At 61.1% G+C, this 21774-nt stretch overlaps 1 protein-coding gene across 1 annotated transcript in view; it reads left to right on the top strand.

The window, feature by feature from the left end:
- The window catches only part of MYO18A (myosin XVIIIA), a 37088-nt gene extending 15594 nt beyond the window's left edge, over positions 1 to 21494 (top strand). The window contains exons 13-50 of the mRNA XM_051809192.1: positions 200 to 342; positions 1052 to 1152; positions 1242 to 1305; positions 1414 to 1558; positions 1932 to 1952; positions 3152 to 3163; positions 3676 to 3852; positions 3931 to 4021; positions 4109 to 4301; positions 4651 to 4737; positions 5342 to 5483; positions 5697 to 5856; positions 5936 to 6122; positions 6212 to 6449; positions 7299 to 7408; positions 7503 to 7568; positions 7825 to 7953; positions 8408 to 8551; positions 9556 to 9645; positions 9731 to 9850; positions 9930 to 10041; positions 10152 to 10279; positions 10424 to 10578; positions 11721 to 11844; positions 11922 to 12122; positions 12402 to 12512; positions 12837 to 12941; positions 13052 to 13198; positions 13288 to 13401; positions 13556 to 13672; positions 13774 to 13857; positions 14077 to 14214; positions 14931 to 15116; positions 15199 to 15338; positions 16418 to 16462; positions 17974 to 18096; positions 19029 to 20195; positions 21350 to 21494. Coding sequence (XP_051665152.1) covers positions 200 to 342; positions 1052 to 1152; positions 1242 to 1305; positions 1414 to 1558; positions 1932 to 1952; positions 3152 to 3163; positions 3676 to 3852; positions 3931 to 4021; positions 4109 to 4301; positions 4651 to 4737; positions 5342 to 5483; positions 5697 to 5856; positions 5936 to 6122; positions 6212 to 6449; positions 7299 to 7408; positions 7503 to 7568; positions 7825 to 7953; positions 8408 to 8551; positions 9556 to 9645; positions 9731 to 9850; positions 9930 to 10041; positions 10152 to 10279; positions 10424 to 10578; positions 11721 to 11844; positions 11922 to 12122; positions 12402 to 12512; positions 12837 to 12941; positions 13052 to 13198; positions 13288 to 13401; positions 13556 to 13672; positions 13774 to 13857; positions 14077 to 14214; positions 14931 to 15116; positions 15199 to 15338; positions 16418 to 16462; positions 17974 to 18096; positions 19029 to 20187 — 5609 coding nt within the window. The 3' untranslated portion in view covers positions 20188 to 20195; positions 21350 to 21494. The remainder of the gene's footprint in view (positions 1 to 199; positions 343 to 1051; positions 1153 to 1241; positions 1306 to 1413; positions 1559 to 1931; positions 1953 to 3151; positions 3164 to 3675; positions 3853 to 3930; positions 4022 to 4108; positions 4302 to 4650; positions 4738 to 5341; positions 5484 to 5696; positions 5857 to 5935; positions 6123 to 6211; positions 6450 to 7298; positions 7409 to 7502; positions 7569 to 7824; positions 7954 to 8407; positions 8552 to 9555; positions 9646 to 9730; positions 9851 to 9929; positions 10042 to 10151; positions 10280 to 10423; positions 10579 to 11720; positions 11845 to 11921; positions 12123 to 12401; positions 12513 to 12836; positions 12942 to 13051; positions 13199 to 13287; positions 13402 to 13555; positions 13673 to 13773; positions 13858 to 14076; positions 14215 to 14930; positions 15117 to 15198; positions 15339 to 16417; positions 16463 to 17973; positions 18097 to 19028; positions 20196 to 21349) is intronic.
- The last annotated feature ends 280 nt before the right edge of the window (positions 21495 to 21774 follow it).

The following is a 21774-nucleotide window of genomic DNA, read 5'->3' as shown; positions in this document are numbered from 1 at the left end:
CACAGCCCCCCGCACGTGGCAGCGGCTGGACACGCACCACATGGGCTGTCACTGCCTCACGCCGGTGCCTTTGCCGCACTCTTGAGGGCTGCCATGGTGCGGAGCATGGCACAGGAGCAGCAGCACCGGCAGTGCCAGCTCCAGCTGCCCGCCCGCCGCACAGCCCCTGCACCCCACCGCCCTGCTTCTCTTCCTGCAGCGGAGAAGTGGCAGGCTCTCTACACCATCCTGGAGGCTTTTGGCAATAGCAGCACCAGCATGAACGGCAACGCCACCCGCTTCTCCCAGATCATCTCTCTGGACTTCGACCAGGCTGGGCAGGTGGCATCTGCCTCCGTACAGGTGAGGGGGCTGGGATGGCCCCCCCCCAGCATGGGAGCCAGTCCATCCTTACCAGTGTGGCTTCCCTCAGTGTGGGAGTCGGTCTGTCCTCACCGGGATGTTGCCCAAAGAAGCTGTGGATGCCCCTGTCACCCCTGGAAAGTGTTCAAGGCCAGGTTGGACAGGATGTGGAGGAACCTGGTTTAGTGGATGGTGTTCCTGCCCATGGCCCGGGGTTGGAACTTGTTGAACTTTAGGGTCCCTTCCAACCCAAACCATTCCAGGACTCTATGATTCTCATGGTGTTTCCTATGCTGCAAGCTCTGCTGCAGACCTCCACCAGCTGCCCAGCCATGCTTGCAGCACTCAGCAGCCTGGCATCCTTCTCTTGTCCTTGTTCACACTTAGGTCAGATGGGCTCCCTGTCCCTGCTGAGTTAGTCCCAAAATCGGAGGGGCTGTCTTCCAGATGCCTCTCTGGTGTGATGACAGCAGAACCCTTAAAGTCCAAGAGAGCTGGTCCATGCTACTATAGTAGTATTTACCAGAGAGCAAATGCTTGTGAGCTATTTGAATGATTGCATTCACATGGTGCCCTGTGGTGAGAGGGAGACCCTCACATCTCTGTGAGGACCCTGGGGAGGCAGCAAGGATGAGACCAGGGTGGGCTGGAGGGTCTCAGTGGGAGCGGGGCACTTGGGGACAGTTCCCATCTCTCCCACCTCCTCCAGACACTGCTGCTGGAGAAGCTGCGTGTGGCCAGGCGCCCGGCCAAAGAGGCCACCTTCAACGTCTTCTACTACCTGCTGGCCTGCTCTGACAGCACCCTGCGGTGAGCTGGGGGGCGAGGGCACAGCCCCCAGCCCGTGGGGGTCTCTGAGGTCTTCCACATGGAGCCAATCATGGTGTTTATCCCCACAGGACTGAGCTTCACTTCAACCACCTCGCAGAGAACAACGTCTTTGGCATTGTGCCCCCCTCCAAGGTCACTGCCATGGGAGACTGTGGGAGGGACAGGGGTCTCTGACCCATTTGAGTGCAGGGGGAGGCAGAGCCGGGCTCCCAGACTGATGGCTCCTGTTGTTTCCCACAGCCAGAGGAAAAGCAGAAGGCGACCCAGCAATTCAGCAAGCTCCTGGCAGCCATGAAGGTGATGGGCATCTCGGGTGATGAGCAGAAAGCCTTCTGGCTCATTCTGGGGGCCATTTACCACCTGGGAGCTGCTGGGGCCACCAAAGGTAATGAGCTTCTCCAGGCTGGGAGCCATTAACGGGTGGAGGTTTGGGACTGATGAATGCAAGGGGTCCCAGAGCCATTGCTGGCACCTGGGCACCTTGCAAACAGCCCCCCCAGTGCAGCCGAGTCCTGGGGGTACGTGGGGGGCTGTGTCAGCTCAGGGACAGTACCCTGCCACCCTGGGTGTTCTGTGGCACCTAGCTTTGTCCCCATGGCTAGGGTGGTCCCATTAACTGGTGGGAATTGAACACCCCAGTCTCTGGGTTGGCTCCTGCCAACGTGCATCAGAGGGGGCCTGACTGGGGTTGAGGGAGTTGGGGGGTGCATGTGTCCCCCGTTCCCAGTGTAACACCTCTCCCTTCATCCTCCTCACAGAGCCACTGGCAGATGGAGCTGGTAATGGGAGGGAGGGGGGCTCTGCTCTGGGGGGTGCCACACGGTGCTGGTTTTGGGGCTGAAACGGGGGCTTGGGATGCTGCTGGTGTGCTGGGACCAACCCTGACCCCCAGCTGGTTCCTGATGCCCATGAGTACCCCCAACCCAGTCCTGTCAGCATATTGGTGGTGTGGGGCAGAGCTGCCCTGGCACCCAGAGCACACCATGGGTGCTTGGTCTGGCTCCAACAGCACAAGCTTCACTCTCCATCCCTGGGGGTGGCAAATTAGGCTTTGAGGGCTGCTCTTCTCCCCCTGTGGCTTCCTTTTCTCCTCACATGCTGGAAGCCCCAGTGGTGCTGCACACTGGCAGGAGGGCTGGGGCATGGCAACCCCAAAATGAGCACCTGGAGCTGGTGGCTGCATTTAGGGAATTTTCAGCCCTGGGAGAAGAGACGTGTTGGGGAGGAGGGAGAGACTGGAGTGGTCTGAGTGTGCACTGGGGTGCAGGGTTGGTGCATGTGGTGCTCTTGGGGTGTAGTGGGGAGCAGTGCTGACCTATGGGGTGCTCTTGGGGCACAGTGGGGTGCAATCCTGGCCCATGGGGTGCTCTCAGGGTGCAGTGCTGGCCCATGGCGTGCTATCAGCGTGCAGTCCTGGCCCATGGGATGCTCTCAGCGTGCAGTGCTGGCCCATGGGATGCTCTCAGGGCACTAGAGGGCAGCAGGGCCCCGCCGCAGCCACCACAGCGGGATGCTCGGGCAGCTCTGGAGTCTCTTTATAACGGGGGCCCTGCTGGAAGGGAACCCCAGATCCTGCTGGGGGGGGGGAACATCCCAGCCCTGGCTCTGTGCTGCTGCTGAAGCCTCCCCTGCACCTCGTGGACACTGGGGGTGCTCAGAGCCAGCTCAGTCACACCAGCCCTCCCGATTTCCTCATCTTCTTGACACTTGCACCGAGCTGGATCTGACAGCAGCTCTCTGTGCTCTGGGGCAGAGCTGAGCTACTCCCCACCAGTGCCCACAGAGCAGGAGGGCTCACAGAGGAAAGACCTCACACACTTCAGCAACGCCCGGGGAGGGGCAGGCTTGGCATGTGCGTGGCGTGGCGGCGCGTTTTGGCAGGAGGGCCCCCCGTGCCGCGTGTCCCCGCGCCGTCACGCGCCGTTGTTTCTAACCCCTGTCTCTGTTCGCATGGTGCATGCTGCCCTTTGCAATGCAGACGCCGACGAAGGTAAAGTCTTGTTCTCCGCCCGTGTCTCTGGCTTCCCTTCCCACCTGCCACCGCCATCCTGCTGTCATGTCCCTGCATGTCACCATTAACCTGTTCCCACCTCCATCAGCATCCATGTCTTTGTCTGTCCGCCACGGTCTGTCCTGCTGTGCTGCAGCTGGGCTGCCCAGTGTGTCATCGAGCAGGGACGTGTCCCTGTGTGTAGGGTGGCTCAGAGCCCCAGAGGTCCCCAGGTAGTGATGGCAAGGGGACCCTCACCTCCACACACCGTGGTGTGGCTGTGGGCTCAGCCCTGAAGTGGCATGAAGCCATTCACCCCCCATCTCCCCTACACCCCAAACATGTCTGTCTCCTCACACCTCAAAACATGCTTCCTGGCCATGTACTTCCACTGTGCCCAGCACCCCCAACATACTCTGGGGGTCCTTGAGACCATCTAAGCCTGTCTGGAAATGCTCCCCGTTTTTGGGGATGCCCTGCCTGGCTCTGAAGCCCCCTTCTCCACCCTCCAGCTGGGAGGAAGCAGTTTGCACGTCACGAGTGGGCTCAGAAAGCCGCGTACCTGCTGGGCTGCAGCCTGGAGGAGCTCTCCTCTGCCATCTTCAAGCACCAGCCCAAGGCCACCCTGCAGCGCTCCACCTCCTTCCGGCAGGGCCCCGATGAGTCCCCCCTGGGGGATGGTGGAACAGGTAGGGTGAGGTCTGGGGGGACAGCGGGTGGGCCCCAGGGGATGACAGGCTGAGGACACTCAGGGTTGCCTTGGCCAGGTCCCAAGCTGACGGCGCTGGAGTGCCTGGAGGGCATGGCATCTGGTTTGTACTCCGAGCTCTTCACCCTCCTCATCTCCCTCCTCAACAGGTACGTGCTGGGAGGGCTGGGGGCAGAGCTGCAGGGTGCGTGGCAGCATCCACTCGCCCCGCTGAGTCCCTTCTGTGTCCCCCCCAGGGCGCTGAAGTCGAGCCAGCACTCGGTGTGCTCGGTGACAGTTGTGGACACCCCCGGGGCGCAGAACCCTGAGCTGGCAGGGCAGAGCCGGGGGGCCACCTTCGAGGAGCTCTGCCACAACTATGCCCAGGAGCGCCTGCAGCTCCTCTTCCACCAGCGCACCTTCGCCCGCGAGCTGGAGCGATACAAGGAGGTACTGGGGACACCCAGGGCTGCCACTGCCTCCTCCCTTCCTGCCCTCCTGTCCCCACATGAACATCTCCTCTGTGTCCCCTCTGATTTCTTTGGCTGTGGAGCATGGCAGAGGAGAGCTGGGCTGGGAGGTGATGGGGTGGCTGTGAGTGGTGGTGGTGGTGAGATCACTGCTGCTGCTCCATCTTGGCACTGACAGCCTGGGGGGACCCTTCCACGTGTCCTGGTCCCCCCTTGGCATGCGACATCATCCTAAACCTCATTGAGACCAACACCCTGACCAGCTCCTGGTCCCAATCACTGCTACTCCGTGGTGTGGGCATTCACCTGCCTCTGTTCCCCCTCACCAGGAGAACATAGAGCTCACCCTGGCTGATGCTGAGCCCGGCTCCTCTGGCTCCGTAGCTGCTGTAGACCAGTCCTCACACCAGGCACTGGTAAGCACCCACTGCGCTTCCTCCCAGCCACAGCACAGCAGCGGATGGGTGGAATTTTGGCATTTAGGTGGTAGTGAGGGGAAGGAAAGGGGCTGTCCTGAATGGCTGTGAAAGCATGGGTGCGAGTATGTGTGCAGCCCACATCCTTGGTGTATCCCCCAGCATGGTTTTCCCTGCTTGCCCTGGAAGCTGCCTGTGCTGCAGGCAGGGGACCTGGAGACTGTGTGTGATCCCTGGGGTGCTCCAGTCCTTGAGATCCCTGGAATGATCTGGTTCCCAAGGTGCTCAGGTCCCCAGGGTGCACAGGTTCCCAAGGTTCTCTAATCCCTGAGGTCCTCCAGTCCCTTTTGGAGGTGGCTGCAGAGACCAGGAGGGCTTGTGGCTCCAGCCCTCGGGTGCCCGAGCGCTGCATTTCCCAGCAAGATGCGCTGCTGGAGTGTCCCATATGGGCTCTTTTCCTGCTGGGTCTCCATTAAGCAGGAGGCCTCTTGCATGGTGTGACGTTGCATGCTCCCTGGGTGGCCTGGGTCCCCTGTGTCACCCCATATCCCTGCTCTGGGGGACAGTGGTATGCTGGACAGCTGCCAGTGCGGTGTCCCTGCAGGTCCGGTCACTGGCCCGCACAGACGAGGCGCGGGGGCTGCTGTGGCTGCTGGAGGAGGAGGCACTGCAGCCGGGCGGCAACGAGGACACCTTGTTGGAGCGGCTCTTCTCCTACTACGGCCCACAGGAAGGGGGCAAGAAAGGTATGGGGAAGCCTGGCACTGTGGGAATATGTCCTCTAGACCAGGAGCAGCTTTTCTAGTGGAAGGTGTCCTTGCCGGTGGAGTGAGGGTTGGAACTCGGTGACCTTTAAGCTCCCTTCCAACCCAAACCATTTACCATTCTGTGACTGTGACATGCACCAGTGAAGTGCTGGTCCCTGGGGCTGTGCCCAGCGGTTCTGTGTCTTCCCACAGGGCACAACCCTCTGCTCCCCAGTGACAAACCCCGACACTTCCTCCTGGGCCACAGCTCGGGGACTAACTGGGTGGAGTACGATGCCACCGGATGGCTCAGCTATGTCAAGCACAACCCAGCCTCCCAAAATGCCTCCGTCCTGCTGCAGGAGTCCCAGAAGTGAGTGGGGTCCTGGGTTGGGAGCACGGCGGGGGGAAGAGGTGGTGTTGGGGGGTGACATCCCCTCCGTGCCCTGCAGGAAGGTGATCAGCAGCCTCTTTGCCGGCCGTGGCGGGTCGGCGCTGGTGCTGTCGGGCTCGGTGGCGGGGCTGGAGGGGGGCTCCCAGCTGGCCTTGCGCCGGGCCACCAGCATGCGCAAGACCTTCACCACCGGCGTGGCCGCCGTCAAGAAGAAATCCCTCTGCATCCAGATCAAGCTGCAAGTGGTGAGTGAGAGGGTGCCAAGTGGGGGTCCCCACTTCTGGCTGGGGCACCGCTGCACATCACCACTCACCCTGCTCTGCCGTGCCTACAGGATGCCCTCATTGACAGCATCAAGAAGTCCAAGCTCCACTTCGTGCACTGCTTCCTGCCCAAGGCGGCGGGGGGCGGCGGGGACCCCCAGGCTCTGCCGTGCCGGCGGGTGAGCGGCAGCGAGCTGGAGCTGCCGGCAGAGCACTGCGAGGCCGGGCTCATGCAGCTGGACGTGCCCCTCCTGCGCGCACAGCTCCGCGGCTCCCGCCTGCTCGACGCCCTCCGCATGTACCGCCAAGGTGAGCCGTGGCACCGGCACCAGGGTGAGGGGAAGGATGCTGCGGAGGTCCTGGCTGTGTCTTCTTACTGGGGGCCAAAGGCCCTTGGGAACCCATTCAGCACATGCCCTTGCTCTGAGCCCTGCAGCTTCCAGCTGTCTCCCCACGGCAGTCCTGTCCCTGTCACCCCTCCCCTGGGGGGGCCGTTATCTGTGCTGGGGACAGGCATGGCCTTAATTGGGTGTCTCCACTGGTGCCGCTGGTTCCTGGCAGGAATCCCATTGGCATCCAGCCCCTGTCCCACTGGAACGAGGGCCTCTGAGTTGTGCTCAGCAAAGCGTTTATCGATACGCATGGCCGGCTGCCCGGCCGAGGGTTTATTGCTCGGAGGCCGAACCCTTCCTGCCGTGATTGGAAATCGATGCCACCCACACACCTCCTGGATTGGTGGCCGTGGCCAGCCGACCGTGCTGGGGTCAGAGTTCCCATCAATACCTCGTCGTTAATTAAGATGTGAAGGCTCTGTGCTGGAGCCTGATGCAGGAGTTGGCTGCAGCTCAAAGTGAAGCCGGAGCAGGACTTGCGCAGGCAGCACATGTGTCCCTGCTCTACCCCCATGATGGGATCTGGCCACTTTCTCCCTAGATCCCAGCCAAAACTGCTGGAGGACCCAGCCAAGGAAAACCTCCCGGGGAGGCTCAGGGCATTCCAGCTGTGTTTGGCCCCATGGGGAGCTTGTTCCACGTGGGGTGACCCCGTCAGCTCTCCCAGAAGTTGGGCCTCAGCATGTCAGGGCACACAAGGCTGTCCCTGGCCATCCTCCAGGCATCCTGGCTGTCCCCACAGCCCCATTCTCCCTTACTCCCCCAGGTTACCCCGACCACATGGTGTTTGCGGAGTTCAGGCGACGCTTCGATGTCCTGGCCCCACACCTGACCAAGAAACATGGGCGCAACTACATCGTGGTGGATGAGAAGCGGGTGCGTGTCCTGTGTCAGGGCCAGTGTGTGGTCCAAGGTCCCCTGCACCCCAGGGTGCCACCACCCCAGTCCTGACACTCCTTCCTCCCCACAGGCAGTGGAGGAGCTCCTGGAGTCGCTGGACCTGGAGAAGAGCAGCTACCACATGGGCTTGAGCCGGGTATGGTGCCTGACGCTGGGTGTGGGCAGGGGTGTGCGTCATGGCTGGGCACAGCACGGTGGGACAGCACAAGGGCATCACTGTTTGCTCCCACCCCCGGCATTCCTTGTGCCTGGGGAATAAAACCCCACGGCAGGACAGGACCAGTGGCTGGGGCAGGAGGGGAGAGCTGCATCCCTACCAGCAGGCGGGTGGCACGGCGTGGCTGGTGGGATGCCGGCACCCATCGCCATCCCATCCCCCTCCCCTCCCACAGGTGTTTTTCCGGGCTGGATCACTGGCCAAGCTGGAGGAGCAGCGGGACACGCAAACCAGCAGGAACATCACCCTCTTCCAGGCAGCGTGCAGGGGCTTCCTGGCACGGCAGCACTTCAAGAAGAGAAAGGTTCGTCCCAGCAACTCTCCCCTCCCCGCTCTGCTGCACAATTTCGCCTAAAATGGGCAGCAGTCTTTCTTCGCCTCCTGGGCCAGCACCTCCTCCTCCCGCCTCCCCGGGAGCCGTGGGGGGCCAGGGGGAACCGGGGGGCCAGGGGGAGCCGGCAGGGAGGCTGCTGGGCATCGCCACGGCAGGATGAAGCGACGCATCGGCTCCTACTTTTATCATTAAAGAAGGCGTAAAATAGGCGTCTCGGCAGCGCCTCGCCTTCCCGGGATTAGCAGTTAGAGGGGCTGGAGAGGATCAAACAGAAGATACACCGGTGCAATTAGCCCAAATGCTAATGAAGGGGAGCATGCTGGGGTGCTGGTGGGGGTGCTGAGCGCCCACCCGCCCCACTTTACCCTGCTGGCAGCACCCTGTGCTGACCCCGTACCCTGTGCTGACCCCGTGCCCTGCACAGATCCAGGATTTGGCCATCCGGTGCGTGCAGAAGAACATCAAGAAGAACAAAGGGGTGAAGGATTGGCCGTGGTGGAAGCTCTTCACCACTGTGCGGCCCCTCATCGAGGTGCAGCTCACCGAGGACCAGATCCGTGGCAAAGACGTGGGTATCTGTGCTGGGGGATGTTGGATGGAGCAGGGAGGGCTTGGGGGAGTGTTGGCCATGGGCCCCGCAGCGGGGTGGGATGCAGGAGCTAACAGTGGGGTGGAATGCAGGATCCTGTGGCGGGGTGGGAGGCAGTATTCTGCAGTGAGGTGGGATGCAGAACCCAGGGAAGGGTGGGATGCAGGATCCTGTGGTGGGTTGGGATACAGGACTCCACGGTGGGGTGGGATGCAGGAGCCCATGATGGGGTGAGATGTGGGACGGCGTCTGCCTGCACCCAGTCAGCGCCAGGCTCGAATTGCTCCCTAATTTGCGAATCAGCATGTCATTAGCATCCCGAGAGCCGGCTGTTGCATGAGCCCAATTACAAGCGTGGAGAATGGAAATGAAACCGTGTGCCGAGAGGCATATGCAGGGGCTCCGCTCGCGCTGGCAACCAGACACTGGTGCACCCGCCGAGCCCGCTCGGCACGGAGCCGCTGCCTGTCTCAGCTTTCACCCCGACCTGCTAAGGATGGGTGCCTGAATGGGGGCACTTGGGGTCCCTCCTGCCCCCCTCCAGCCTGTACTAGGACTAGAGGAGGGAAGAGGAAGATGCTGGCAGCCAGACACACCTCCCCAGAACTGGCTGATGGGCCCCAGGCATCCTGGTGGGCCCCTTCTATCCTCACCTGGACTGGGTGCACCCAAATCCTTCAGTGAGCTGTTGATGAGTGGGTTTGCTCCCACCCCCCTCCGAGGGGATGGGGGGACCCCTCTCCAGCTTTTCTGGGACTGCCTGGTGTTTCGACACCATTTATGGGGTTGGAGTCAGCTCGGCGGAGGAGCGGGTTGGGGAAAGTCCCTGCCCAGCCCTTGGCAGGGGAGAGCGGCCTCGGGGAGCCCCCACCCTGCCCATCCTGCGTTGCGGGGGTGCTGTGGGGGGCGGAGAGCTGCCAAGCTCCTGCCCACCAACCTCTTCCCTGCGCCTGCCCCCTCCCTCACCGCCCGCTCTGTTGCAGGAAGAGATCCAGCAGCTGAAGAGCAAACTCGAGAAGGTGGAGAAGGAGCGTAACGAGCTGAGGCTCAACAGCGACCGCCTGGAGAGCAGGGTAGGTCCTTGCTGGTGCCAAGATGGGGTATGGTGCTCTTCTGGCCTGCCCCAGCCCATGATCCCGTTTTTCCTGCTGCCCCCAGATCACAGAGCTGACATCGGAGCTGACGGACGAGCGGAACACCGGCGAGTCAGCCTCCCAGCTGCTGGACGCCGAGACAGCCGAGAGGCTGCGGGCTGAGAAGGAGATGAAGGACCTGCAGGTAAAAGCACCTCTCCCCGGCCTCACAGCGTTTCCTGTCCCCTACCCCCAGCACTCACAAAAGCCATGTTCCCTCCCAGGCAAAGTACGATGCCCTGAAGAAGCAGATGGAGTCAATGGAGATGGAGGTGATGGAGGCTCGACTCATCCGGGCGGCTGAGCTCAATGGGGAGCTCGATGATGATGATTCAGGTACTGTCCTGCCTCCTGTGCTGGCTGCTGGCACACACTGAGTGTCCCCCTCTCCACAGTGGCCCCACACCACCCCCACAGCCCCTTGGTGACCCCATTTCTCTGCACAGGCGGCGAATGGCGGCTGAAATACGAGCGGGCAGTGCGGGAGATCGACTTCACCAAGAAACGGATGCAGCAGGAACTGGAGGACAAGCTGGAGGTGGAGCAGCAGGGCAAGAGGCAGCTGGAGCGGAAGGTGAGTGGGGCTCAGCCCTGGGGAACCCCTGGTGCCCTCAGCATGGGGTGGGCTGCTCGGAGCTGAGGGAGCCCATGGCCAGGACATCAAGGATGTGGTGGGATCCCAGAGCCCTCACACCTCCCTGCCTGCTCCTGCCTGCAGCTGGCCGACCTGCAAGCAGACAGCGAGGAGAGCCAGCGCGCGCTGCAGCAGCTGAAGAAGAAGTGCCAGCGCCTGGCTGCTGAGCTACAGGACACCAAGCTGCACCTCGAGGGACAGCAGGGACGCAACCATGACCTGGAGAAGAAGCAGAGAAGGTGGGGACTGCACGCTGGAGCCAGAAGGTCATCCTTGCTGCGCAGCAAGCCCCTGGCGAAGTGGCATTACCATTTTAGCAGGGATTTGGGCACTTCACCAGCTCCTACTTGGCTGGGGTGTCTCCAGCAGCATGGAGTTGCCAAGGTTGGATGTGTTAGTTGTGAGGGGGTCCCTCATACCCTTTTGGGGGACCAGGTGCTGAGTGATCCCCCCTCCATGGGGGCGTGCCCCACGGTGGAGGCTGCTGGTGCCCTGCATCTCGGCTCGGCGTGCGCTGCCACCCCGTCCCCGCTCCCAGCCCCAAAGTTTGCTAACGTTATTAAGCAGCAGGGACGCTTTCATCTCATTATGGTAATGATCACACACACAAATACAGCGAGAGAATCCAATCTAATTAATTTCAATTTCCGTGGATTGGTGTCTGTGCTAATGCAGCTGTTTATTACCCAGTGCGAGGAAAAACGGGGATTAGCTGCCGAGGTGTTTAACTCAGGTCACAAACTCAAGCGTAGGGTTGTTTTCCAAGCCCCAAAGGCAGTGATTTCGGAGCAAACCCGGCTGATCCCATCCCAGGGGCACTGGGAGAGCTGCCACGGCACTTCCTGGCTACAGGCTGCGCTGAGCACTCCCCCACCAGGGGTTTGTGTCCCCTCCAGGGGCTCGAGTCCGCTCTGGGGATGGGACCTGTGCCATCCCACGTGGGGCCGTGGCACTGGGATGCAGCTGGGGGAGCTGTGCTGCCGCAAGATCCTGTCTTTCCTGGAGACCCCTCAATGTCCTGAAGCCCCTCTGAGTCCTGCTTGGGGGGTTTGGTGTCCCTGGCTGCCTCGGTGTATCAAGCCCCTGCCGTTAGCAGCCACTGCTGGCCCCACAGAGCAGCTGATGGTTCTGCCGGGGTCGGCACTGTGCTCTTCATTAGCACTGAGTAAAGGCATTGGGAGGAGTTTCTCGGAGTGACTCGTGCCACCCTGCTAGCAATTAAAGGCTCATCAACAGGCTGTTTCAAACAAGCACTGGACGCCATTCTGCCCTTTCCGAAGCCAGCTGCCATGGGAAGAGGATACTTGGCACAGTGTCCCTAGCACAGGGCTGAGGACTGGCCCCCGGGGTGCTGAGTGTTCGCCCTGCTCTCCCCATGTAGGTTTGACAGCGAGCTCTCTCAGGCACATGAGGAGGCACAGAGAGAACGGCTGCAGCGGGAGAAGCTGAGTCGTGAGAAGGATGTGCTGGTGGCCGAGGTCTTCGGCCTCAAGCAGCTGCTGGAGGTGAGTGGATCCCAGCCCCTGACCCAGTCCCCCAGTCACCAGGTGCCCCAGGGTCATGGTGACCCTGTCTCTCACAGGACAAGGACTCGGACATCGCAGGGCTGACGCAGAAGGCGGAGGCACTGGAGGCAGAGCTGCAGGACATCTCCTCCCAGGAGTCAAAGGACGAAGCCTCCCTGGCCAAGGTGAAGAAACAGCTGAGGGACCTGGAGGCGAAGGTCAAAGACCAGGAGGAGGAACTGGATGAGCAGGCTGGGACCATCCAGATGCTGGAGCAGGTACGGCGGGGAGGGGCGAGGTTTCTGGGTGGGGTGGTTTCATGCAGGGCTGTTATTACCTGGGCCGGGCTTGCCCAGGAAGAGGAGGCGGTCGCTCTGAGCCCGGTGTTGGGCTGACACGGCTCCTGGCCCTCCGTGCCATGGCCTGGCAGGTCACCATGGGGCGAGCGACCCGGCCGGCCTCGGACCGGGGCATTTTCTGTGTGAGTGGTGCCTGGGGAGTGGCATGGGGGGGTCCCCACATCCCCTTTACTCTGACCACATCCCCACCATTTGTAGGCGAAGCTGCGGCTGGAGATGGAGATGGAGCGGCTGCGGCAGACCCACGCCAAGGAGGTGGAGAGCCGTGACGAGGAGGTGGAGGAGATCCGGCAGTCGTGCCAGAAGAAGGTAGGGCTCAGCTGCAGCCCCTCTGCCCAGGAGGGCCTGGGTTGCCTCCCCATGCCCCGGCTGGGTGCCGGGAGCTGCCAGCTGGGCACCGTCACGCAGCACCCTGCTCCCACGCAGCCGACCACAGCCCGGCTCCACCAGCCCGGCGGGTCCGACCAGTCCTTCTGCCGCCCGGGCCAGCGCACGCCGGGCTTTGTGCCTCTGGTTGCGCAAACACTCGTCCGGTGGGGTCACCCAGTGTCCCCAGTGTGTGGGGACATGCAAGGAGGGGGGTCATGACCCCTCCCTGCCTCCCTGACCAGCTGCCCCCTGTCTGTCCCACAGTTGAAGCAGATGGAAGTGCAGCTGGAAGAGGAGTATGAGGACAAGCAGAAGGTGCTGAGAGAGAAACGGGAGCTGGAGAGCAAGTTATCTGCTGTCAGCGAGCAGGTGGGGTGAAGGGCAGCTGGGCACGTGCCTTGCTTTGGGGACCCTGAGGTGGCCATAGTGAGTGGGCACCCCTGCAGCACAGAGCCCTGGCATGGTGCCCCCTGCCACAGGCAAACCAGCGGGACTTCGAGACAGAAAAGCGCCTGCGCCGAGACCTGAAGAGAACGAAGGCACTGCTGGCTGATGCTCAGATCATGCTGGACCACCTGAAGAACAACGCACCCAGCAAGAGGGAGATCACCCAGCTCAAGAACCAGGTGTGCATCCATACCCCTCCAAACCACAGCCTTTTAGGGACACGGGGTGTCCCTGTCCTCTGGACAGGTGCTGAGCTTTATCCCTGCAGCTGGAGGAGTCGGAGTTCACCTGCGCAGCTGCTGTCAAGGCCCGCAAATCCATGGAAGTGGAGATCGAGGACCTCCATCTGCAGATCGACGACCTCTCCAAGGCCAAGGCAGCGGTGAGTGGTTTTGGGGTGTGATGCGCCGTGGTGGGGCCATGCCCCACTTGCTCCCAGGGTGCCAGCAGGGTGACCCCATGCTGTTTGGGGTGCTTTGGGGGGGTGAGTGCCCCACTCCTGCGCTGCAGCAGGAGACAGGTGTTGCTCCCTGCAGCTGGAGGAGCAGCTGAGCCGACTGCAGCGGGAAAAGAATGAGGTGCAGAGTCGGCTGGAGGAGGACCAGGAGGACATGAATGAGCTGATGAAGAAGCACAAGGCAGCTGTAGCCCAGGTAAGGAAGAGCAGCAGCTGTGCCCACTCCACCCCCCCAAAACACCCCTCTTGGAGCCAGCACAGTGGGATCCCTGTTGACGGCCTCGGTGTGTCCCACAGGCATCCCGAGACCTGGCACAGATGAATGACCTCCAGGCACAGCTGGAGGAGGTCAACAAGGAGAAGCAGGAGCTGCAGGAGAAGGTGGGGATCACCAACATCAGACAGGGGATGCACCCCGAGTGAAGCCAGGGGGATGGGGGTCACCCAGAGACCTGCTGCCCATACCATGCACCATGGGGGCACAGAGCAGTCCCGGGGGATTGGAGCAGAATGGCCAGCAGCTCTGCTCCAGGACGGCGTGTCAGGGGGGCAGGGAGGTCGTGGTCGAGGCTGAAGCTGTGCCCCCACCACCCCCCACAGCTACAAGGCCTGCAGAGCCAGCTGGAGTTCCTGGAGCAATCCATGGTGGACAAGTCGCTGGTGAGCCGGCAAGAAGCCAAGATCCGCGAGCTGGAGACCAGGCTGGAGTTCGAGCGGACGCAAGTCAAGCGCCTGGAGGTAGGCACCGGGCTCTCCCTCCGCTCTGCCTGGGACAAGGATGCAACAGGAGCGTAATGAAGCTGCCTGAGAGGTCTGCTGAGCACATCCCCTCCCCAAGACCCCCCACGCTGCAGCCCTCCCCCTCCGGCAGCCCATCCCTGTCTCCGCAGGGAAGGCTCCCTGCAAGCACCGATAACAGTAATCCACCGCCCGGCCCGGCAAAGTGATGCTCTTTCCCTGCATCGACTTAGGGAAATTATAGACTCCCGGCCCCACGAACACAGCCTGTTTTATATTCTGCCTCCGCAGCTCTGCCGGGGAGCGCGGCAGCTTAGCTCTCCTCTTCATATTTTCCAAGCTATTATTTCCTTCCCCGCTCTCTCTGCCGGGGCCATAAATATGCAGCGGCTGGCTCAGTGGATGGGGGAGAACGGGAGCTATTTTTTTCTTATGTTACATGTTTTAATTACTTCACACACAGTTAAATCTATTTTTCCAATTCAACAAAGCCCTTGCTGTTGTTCTGCCCCTTCCCTGGCCCTGGGAGGGGGTGGTTTCTCCTTCATCTCCTTGTGTAAATTCATGGGGATGGGGTCATGGGGAGGTCATCTCATCAGCCCTTGGTGGGTGTTGGGGTGGATCTGCAGGATGAGGGTGGACCTGTAGGATGAGGGGTTGTCATGGACCCATGAGGGGTCCATGGGGGGATCTGGGGTGACCCCACTGCTCTGCAGAGCCTGGCCACGCGGCTGAAGGAGAACATGGAGAAGCTGACGGAGGAGCGGGATCAGCGCGCAGCCGCCGAGAACCGGGAGAAGGAGCAGAACAAGCGGCTGCAGCGACAGCTCCGTGATGTCAAGGAGGAGATGGGCGAGCTGGCCAAGAAGGAGGCAGAGGCCAGCCGCAAGAAGCACGAGCTGGTGAGGCACCTGTGATAGGGCCAGGCAGGGAGCAGGGGGGTGTTCCCTGAGGTACCTGGCTCATCCCACTCCCTCCCCGCAGGAGATGGACCTGGAGAGCCTGGAAGCTGCCAACCAGAGCCTGCAGTCAGACCTGAAGCTGGCCTTCAAGCGCATCGGGGACCTGCAGGCGGCCATTGAGGATGAGATGGAGAGCGACAGCAACGAGGACCTTATCAACAGGTGAGAACACCTGGGCCTGGCTCCCACGCGAGGCACATCCCCGGGGGTCACTGCTTCCCCTCGCCACTTCAGAAATACCACCGGGACCCCTCGGCTCTGCCTGGCCCTGGCAGGATGCTGTCCCTCCATCTGTCCATGCACTGTGCACCTGTGCATCTGTCCATGCACCTGTGTCTGTGCCAGCCGTGCATCAGGCACCTGTGCACACGGGCATCAGTCCCTGCACCTCTGCATCCATCCCTCTGTCCACCCCCAGCCCCGGGGAGCTTCACCCGCTTGTGGAGGTGCCTGAAATGCATTCAGGGCTGTGTCAGCTGGCTGGAAACAGCCCAGGGAGCCCCAGGAGCCAGGGCAGCGCAAGCTGGCAGGAGGTTTGGGATGCTGGGATCCAGCCCAGCCCAGAGATAGAATTATAGAATCCTACAATTGTTTAGGTTGGGAAAGACCTCTGAGATCACCGACTCCAACCATTAACCCAGCACTGCCATGTTACCACTAGATCATGGTCCCAAGTGCCTCATCCACATGTTTTTTGAACACTTCCAGGGATGGTGACTCCACCACTTCCCTGGGAAACCTGTTCCAATGCCTGACCACCCTTTTGGTGAAGAAATTTTCCCTAGTATCCAATCTAAACACAACTTTGAGGCCATGTCCTCTTGTCCTATCGCTTGTTCCTTGGGAACAGAGCCTGACCCCCACATGGCTACAACCTCCTTCTAGGGAGTTGTAGAAAGCAAAAGTGTTGCCCCTGAGCCTCTTTTTCTCCAGGCTGAGCCCCTCCAGCTCCCTCAGTCAATCCTTATCAGACTTGTGCTCCAGACCCTTCCTCAGCTCCGTTACCTTTCTTTGAACATGCTCTGGTAACCATCCTGGAATGCTGGAATCCAGCCTGGGTGCAACCCCACTCCAGGGTTGCAGGGCAGCCTCACCTCCCTCCCCTGGCCCTTCCCCTCCATTTAATTTGTCCCTGTCCATTCTCCACCCACTTGGTCTTATTTTTTTTTTTTTTAATTTTCATTTGATTTCTTTTCTGTTGTGTTTCTCCCCCCTCCCACCCTCCCTCCAACCCCTCCCAGTTTGCAGGACATGGTGGCAAAGTATCAGAAAAGAAAGAGTAAACTGTGAGGAGCATCTCTTTCCTTCCTCCCCTCCCCTAACCCCCACTCACCCCCGAGGGCCGGGGTCCCGCATGCCGCTGGCCCACCTCTGCATGCCCTAACATCACCCACGGCACAGCATGGCACGGCACATAACTGTGTCCCACGCAGGGGGATGGGATGAGCCCCTGGGATGGGGTGGGGAATGATGTCCTGCCATGGCTGATGATGAACGTGTCAGCGTGGGGCAGCGATGGAGCCCCGCTAATTAATATCCCCATCCGTGGTCGTTCCCACGACCCAAGTCCTGCTTGACTAACGGCACGTTCGCCTGGACATAAACTGCGTTTGATGTGGAGTTTAATTCTGCTGGTTATAAAACCTTAGCTACCCCCAGAGCTTGTTTCTGGGGCTTGTTGGGGGTTTTTTTGGTGTTGTTCTGTGGGATTTTTTGTTGTGTTTTTTTTTTTTTCCAAGCCCAGCGTTGCCTGGATGTATTGCAGGGGAGGGAGATGCACAGGATGGAGTGTGGCTCGTTGCTTTGAATTTGACAAGGAGGATTCATATACAGGGCCTATCCCAACCTGTCCCTTGTGCTGTTTGCCATCATTCCCAGGCAGGGAATAAACCCAAAACCAGGCGGATAAAAGGCCGTTAAAGATCCTATGATATATCCCTTCCCTGGAGCAGCCCAGTGGGAGCCCTCGTTTGGTGGGAGTGGGGTGGGGAAAGGGGACCACACCACTTCGATTTCCGTATAGATCCCACCGGTGCCGCCGTAACCCTAATGAAAGCAGTGAGCGGTGAGGTATTAAGGGAGATTTATTCGGGGATGCTTTTAACGTGGAGGAATGGATTTTGCAATGCAGACAGCACCTTCTCTCTAAAGGCAATCAATATGGTTACGAAGGGCCGTTATAAATTAGATGGTTTAAGCCAGATAGGACTTTTTTTACGCGGGGACGTAAATCAGGGGCTCTCGGGCGCGGCAGGGCTGTAAATCTGCCCTGTGCTCCTGCGCCCGCCGTGCCGGAGTCGTTCCTGTTCCGCCTGCTAAACTCCTGTTTACCCGGGGCCATCAGCATCGCTCTTCCTCGCTGTAATTCTGCACTCGACGGCGGCCTATAAAATGAACCCACTTATTTCCTTCCAAGTCCCGGAGCTGGAAATCTCCTGGGTTTCTGGAGCTGTGCCCTGCCTGCTGCCCCAGCTGTCTCCAGCCCCATGCAATGGCGAGGGGGGACATTGGGCAGAGGATGCAGGAGCCCCTTGGGCAGGCAGGGAGGTGGTTTGGGGGTTTCGGGGGTGCTTCAGGGAGACCCTAAAATGCAGGCTGAGCTCTGTGCATGCAGGTTACACCCCAGCGATGGAGTAGAATCATGGGATGGGGTTTCACCCATGCCAGGGTATCCAGGCAGTGGGTGCCAGGGGGGCTATGGTGCTTTCCAGTGCACTTTCACCTCTCCAGCACCCAAAATCTCACTGCCCCATGCTCACCTCTTGCTTTCTTCCACCCTGACCCGCTCCTCTGGCAGCGACGGTGACTCAGATGTGGACTCAGAGCTGGAGGAGCGCGTGGATGGGGTGAAGTCTTGGCTCTCCAAGAACAAAGGCTCCTCCAAAGCGCTCTCAGATGACGGCAGCCTGAAGGGCAGCAGGTGGGTGCAGGGCTGGGTGTGGGGCAGAGGATGGGATGAGCTGTGCTGGGACATGGCTGGGGGTGGCTGGGCACTTGTGGGATGTGGCGCTCGGTGCCGTGTTCCTGCGTGGTGCTTGTGTGGTTGGCCAGGGAAGGGTTAATGCTGGTGAGCAGCTTGGTCTCCACTGGGGACACATGTCCCCCCAGCTAAGGGGACCTCTCTGGTCCCCCTTCCCTCATCCCATCCTGGAGGCACAAGGGCATCCATACCTCCCACCCCATTTGCCTCCCCAGGGCTCACAGTGGTGGGCTCTAGCTCTGTGCAGCCTTCCATCGCTCTGCAGCCTTCCATCACTCCAGGACTGATTCCTTGCTCCATTCTGCCCTCCTCTGCAGCCCCACCACATCCCTCCCCACACCTCTCAGAAAATGACAGTAGAGGTGGGAGACATGCCCAGGTGCCCCCACAGTGTGGGGCTGGGGCGCACATCCCCACTTCCATTCTCCATGAAAATTGCTTGCCTGCTGAGCACAGATTGCTTTTATCCAAACCCAATTTCCTAGCAGGGCTCCAGGAGTCCCTAGGGACTCCCTCCCTCTGCTGAGCAGGGGGGAAAGATCTGAGCTGGTTTCTGTTAATTGGTTTAATTTATTCAGCGGTGCAGATGTAAAACATTTTGTTATTGGAGATAATTCCACCTTTTCTGAAGTCGGGAATCAAACGCAGTGGCTCCAGGTAGCTGACAATGAAATAAATTGGAGGCAACACTTTAAAGGGGAATCAAAGTGCTGGGCTAGAACAATTCCCACATTTACATGACATTTTTCCACGATGCCATTTCCCACTGACGCAAATTGCCGAGGCCGCCTCTCTGGTCCCCCCCTCGCCCGCTCATCTTCATCTCTCTCTTGTCTCCCCGGTGCGTGCGGGGCTGCGGTGCCGCTGCACAGGTCAGCCCCCCCGGACGGTCCTGAGGCTGAGGAGCGACCGGTGTCAGTGTTGAGCTCCCTCAGCTACAGGAAGCGACCGGGCCTCAAGGATTCCATAGGCGGCCGCGGGGATGAGCAGACGCTGTTCAGTGCTCTGGGCGAGCGGCCGCCGTCCCCCGAGCGCCCGGCGCGCAGGAAGGCCCGCGGCGGCGAGCCCGAGGACCGGGCGGCCGTCATCGCCCGCGCCTTCGCCGACGCCAGCGGTCGGGCTCGGCAAGGGCTGGACAAGAGGTGGTCCCTCTCGGCCACCGACGTTGAGAAAGCTTCCGTTGCCTCTGCTCCAGTGAGCCGAGTGTCTTCCACCTCCTGGCGCGGGCTGGAGGATGGGGATGATGGGGACGAGGGGTGCTCCGTGCTGAGCTTCGCCCTCTCCAGCCCCGGGAGCTTGCGGAGCAGGCGTGGGGGGCCTGAGGGTCGTCCCGAATCACGGCTCTCCCTGGCCCGCAGCCGCCTGGATGAGGCGGATGACGGGTCCCGCGGGCAGCCCCTCTTGGGGCGCAGCTTCTCTGTGCCCCCACGGCCCCGCAGTGCAGCCTCGGAGGAGGAGGGCCCTGGGGATGCTCGCCCCGTGGGGCGCCGCTCCTACCTTGACCCCGACCTGGAAGCTGCCATCCAGGAGGTGCTGAGCTACCGCCCGCTGAGGTCCAGGGGCTGCTCCAGCCCCGATGCCGACTCAGGGGATGACGGCCGGAGCGTGCGGAGTGTCCGGAGCGCGGCCCCCCTGGGCGCTGCCGATCGCCCCTCTGGCAGCCTGCGCCGCTCCGCATCCGCCCTCGACTTCTCCCGGCACACCTGCCGGTGCCGCAGCAGCTCGGGCTCCTCTGAGGAAGAGGAGGAGCGGAAGAAGAAGAGCGCCAAGAAGCGCGCCAAGAAATCCAAGAAGAAATCCAAAAAGAAGAAGAAGAAGCAGGAGTCATCATCTGACTCCAGTTCCTCCTCCGAGTCCTCCTCTGGCTCCACCAGCTCCTACCGCAGCACTTCCAGTGTCAAGAAGGGCCCGCGGGCGGCGGGGGGCGAGGAGCCGACACGTCCTGCCCGGGGCAAGAAGGAGGAGAAGCAGCGGAAGAAGCAGGTGGACAGCCTGATGATGAAGTACCTGTACCGGCCCGAGAGCGACTGAGGCAGGAGGTGGGAGCGGTGTGTGCCGTGCAGCATGAACCTCCCCGTGTGCCACTAACCACTCGCCCTAACCCTCTCCTGACTCCGGACATGGAGTCCACCTCCGCCAGCATGGGGCACCTCTCTGTGCCTGCAGCAGCCCTGCTTTTGGGGTGCTGCAGGGCATCCCCAACTCATCTCCATCTGTGGGGAGATTCCCAGCGTGGCCGCAGCGGGACCGGCACTGCCCAGGCTGCCAGGAAGCAGCGTGTTCAGGATTATTGGCTGTGGGGACACTGGGAAGTGCTAATGCCTTCCTGGCTCCCCAGCCACCAGCTAGGACACAACTGGATTTATTCCTTCAGGAAATTTAAGGAGTTATGGGCAGCACAGCATCCCGCTCATCCTGGGAGTGGGCAGGAGTGTGATGGATACTAACATGACCCACTGCAGTGTGTGATCATGGGGGGAGGCAGCACCTGGGAAGGTGACCCGGGATGGGCAGTTGGAGCTCAGAGTTGCTGTCCTGTGTCCTGTCAGGTGCCTGTGATGGGAATTTGGGGTGTGAACAGCCTCAGCCTGCAGGACTTTGGGTCTCCACACCCTGTTTGATGTAGAAGAGTGGATGTGCTGGGGCTCACTGGCAGCGATTTCCAAGCAGATTCCATCCTTTCTGATGGCTTGAATAGGAGAATGACTGAAGGAAGGGAAGGAAGCCTTTTGGAAATGTGGTTGCCATTGGGCTGCCTTTTCCAGGGCTAGGGAAGGCATCACAGGGGCAAAGGGGAGAAACACCCCCAGCACCCAGCCCTGGGCTCAGGTACAACCAGGTCCTCAGGCAGGGGTGTCCATGAGTGCTGGTGTCGGCATCCAGGGCCCCCCTTTTCCTGAGTGTGGAGTTCTGGGTGCCCATGGGAGTGGCAGCCCCTGGGCAGGCTCAGCTCAGCCCCACCTCAGAGCAGGGGCTCAGCTCAGCACAGCGAGGAGCTGGTTGCAGTGGAGCATACCACAAATATCTCGGAAATAATAAAAAAGGAGGCAATCAGGGCTCCATCCAGCTGGCTGCCAGTGTGCTGGCTCACCACAGCTCCTGCTGCAGCCGGAGGGGAGTTGTGCTCAGCAGCCGAGCCATGCTGAGCCATGGAGCCCCCAGGGACCCTCACTAACCCTGCTCTCTCCCACAGCCCCACGAGCTCCCGGCACACCTTCACCTATGACAGATGGGACGAGGAGCAGGACGCCGGGGACAGCACACGCCGCTCCTCCCGCAGCTCCCCCAGTGCCAGCGAGGCGGAGAGCAGGGCTGCTGAGACCCCTGCCTAGCCCCCCATCACCACTTCCCACCGCCCCAGGAACACTCAGCTCCACGGGGCCACCCCGGGCAGCCGGTATTTCTTCTGTGCGGGGTGGGGGGGACACACTCAGCCGTCCCCCGGCCATGGGGGGAGCAGCCCGGCCGGCTCGCTGGCTGCACCCCCCACCTTCCCACCTCCTGTCTGTCCTTGGCGGTGGAGTCGGCTGCTCCGGCACCCTGGGTTCATTCCTCAGTGCCTGCTGGCTCTTTATTTTATAACTTAAACTCCCCCCCTCTTGCACCCCTTTTAGTTGA

Source organism: Manacus candei, unplaced genomic scaffold (genome assembly GCF_025592945.1).
Source record: "Manacus candei isolate 608988 ecotype Guabito, Panama unplaced genomic scaffold, ASM2559294v1 h1tg000076l, whole genome shotgun sequence".
Lineage (NCBI taxonomy): Eukaryota > Metazoa > Chordata > Aves > Passeriformes > Pipridae > Manacus > Manacus candei.
This window is presented reverse-complemented; position numbering and strand designations above follow the sequence as displayed.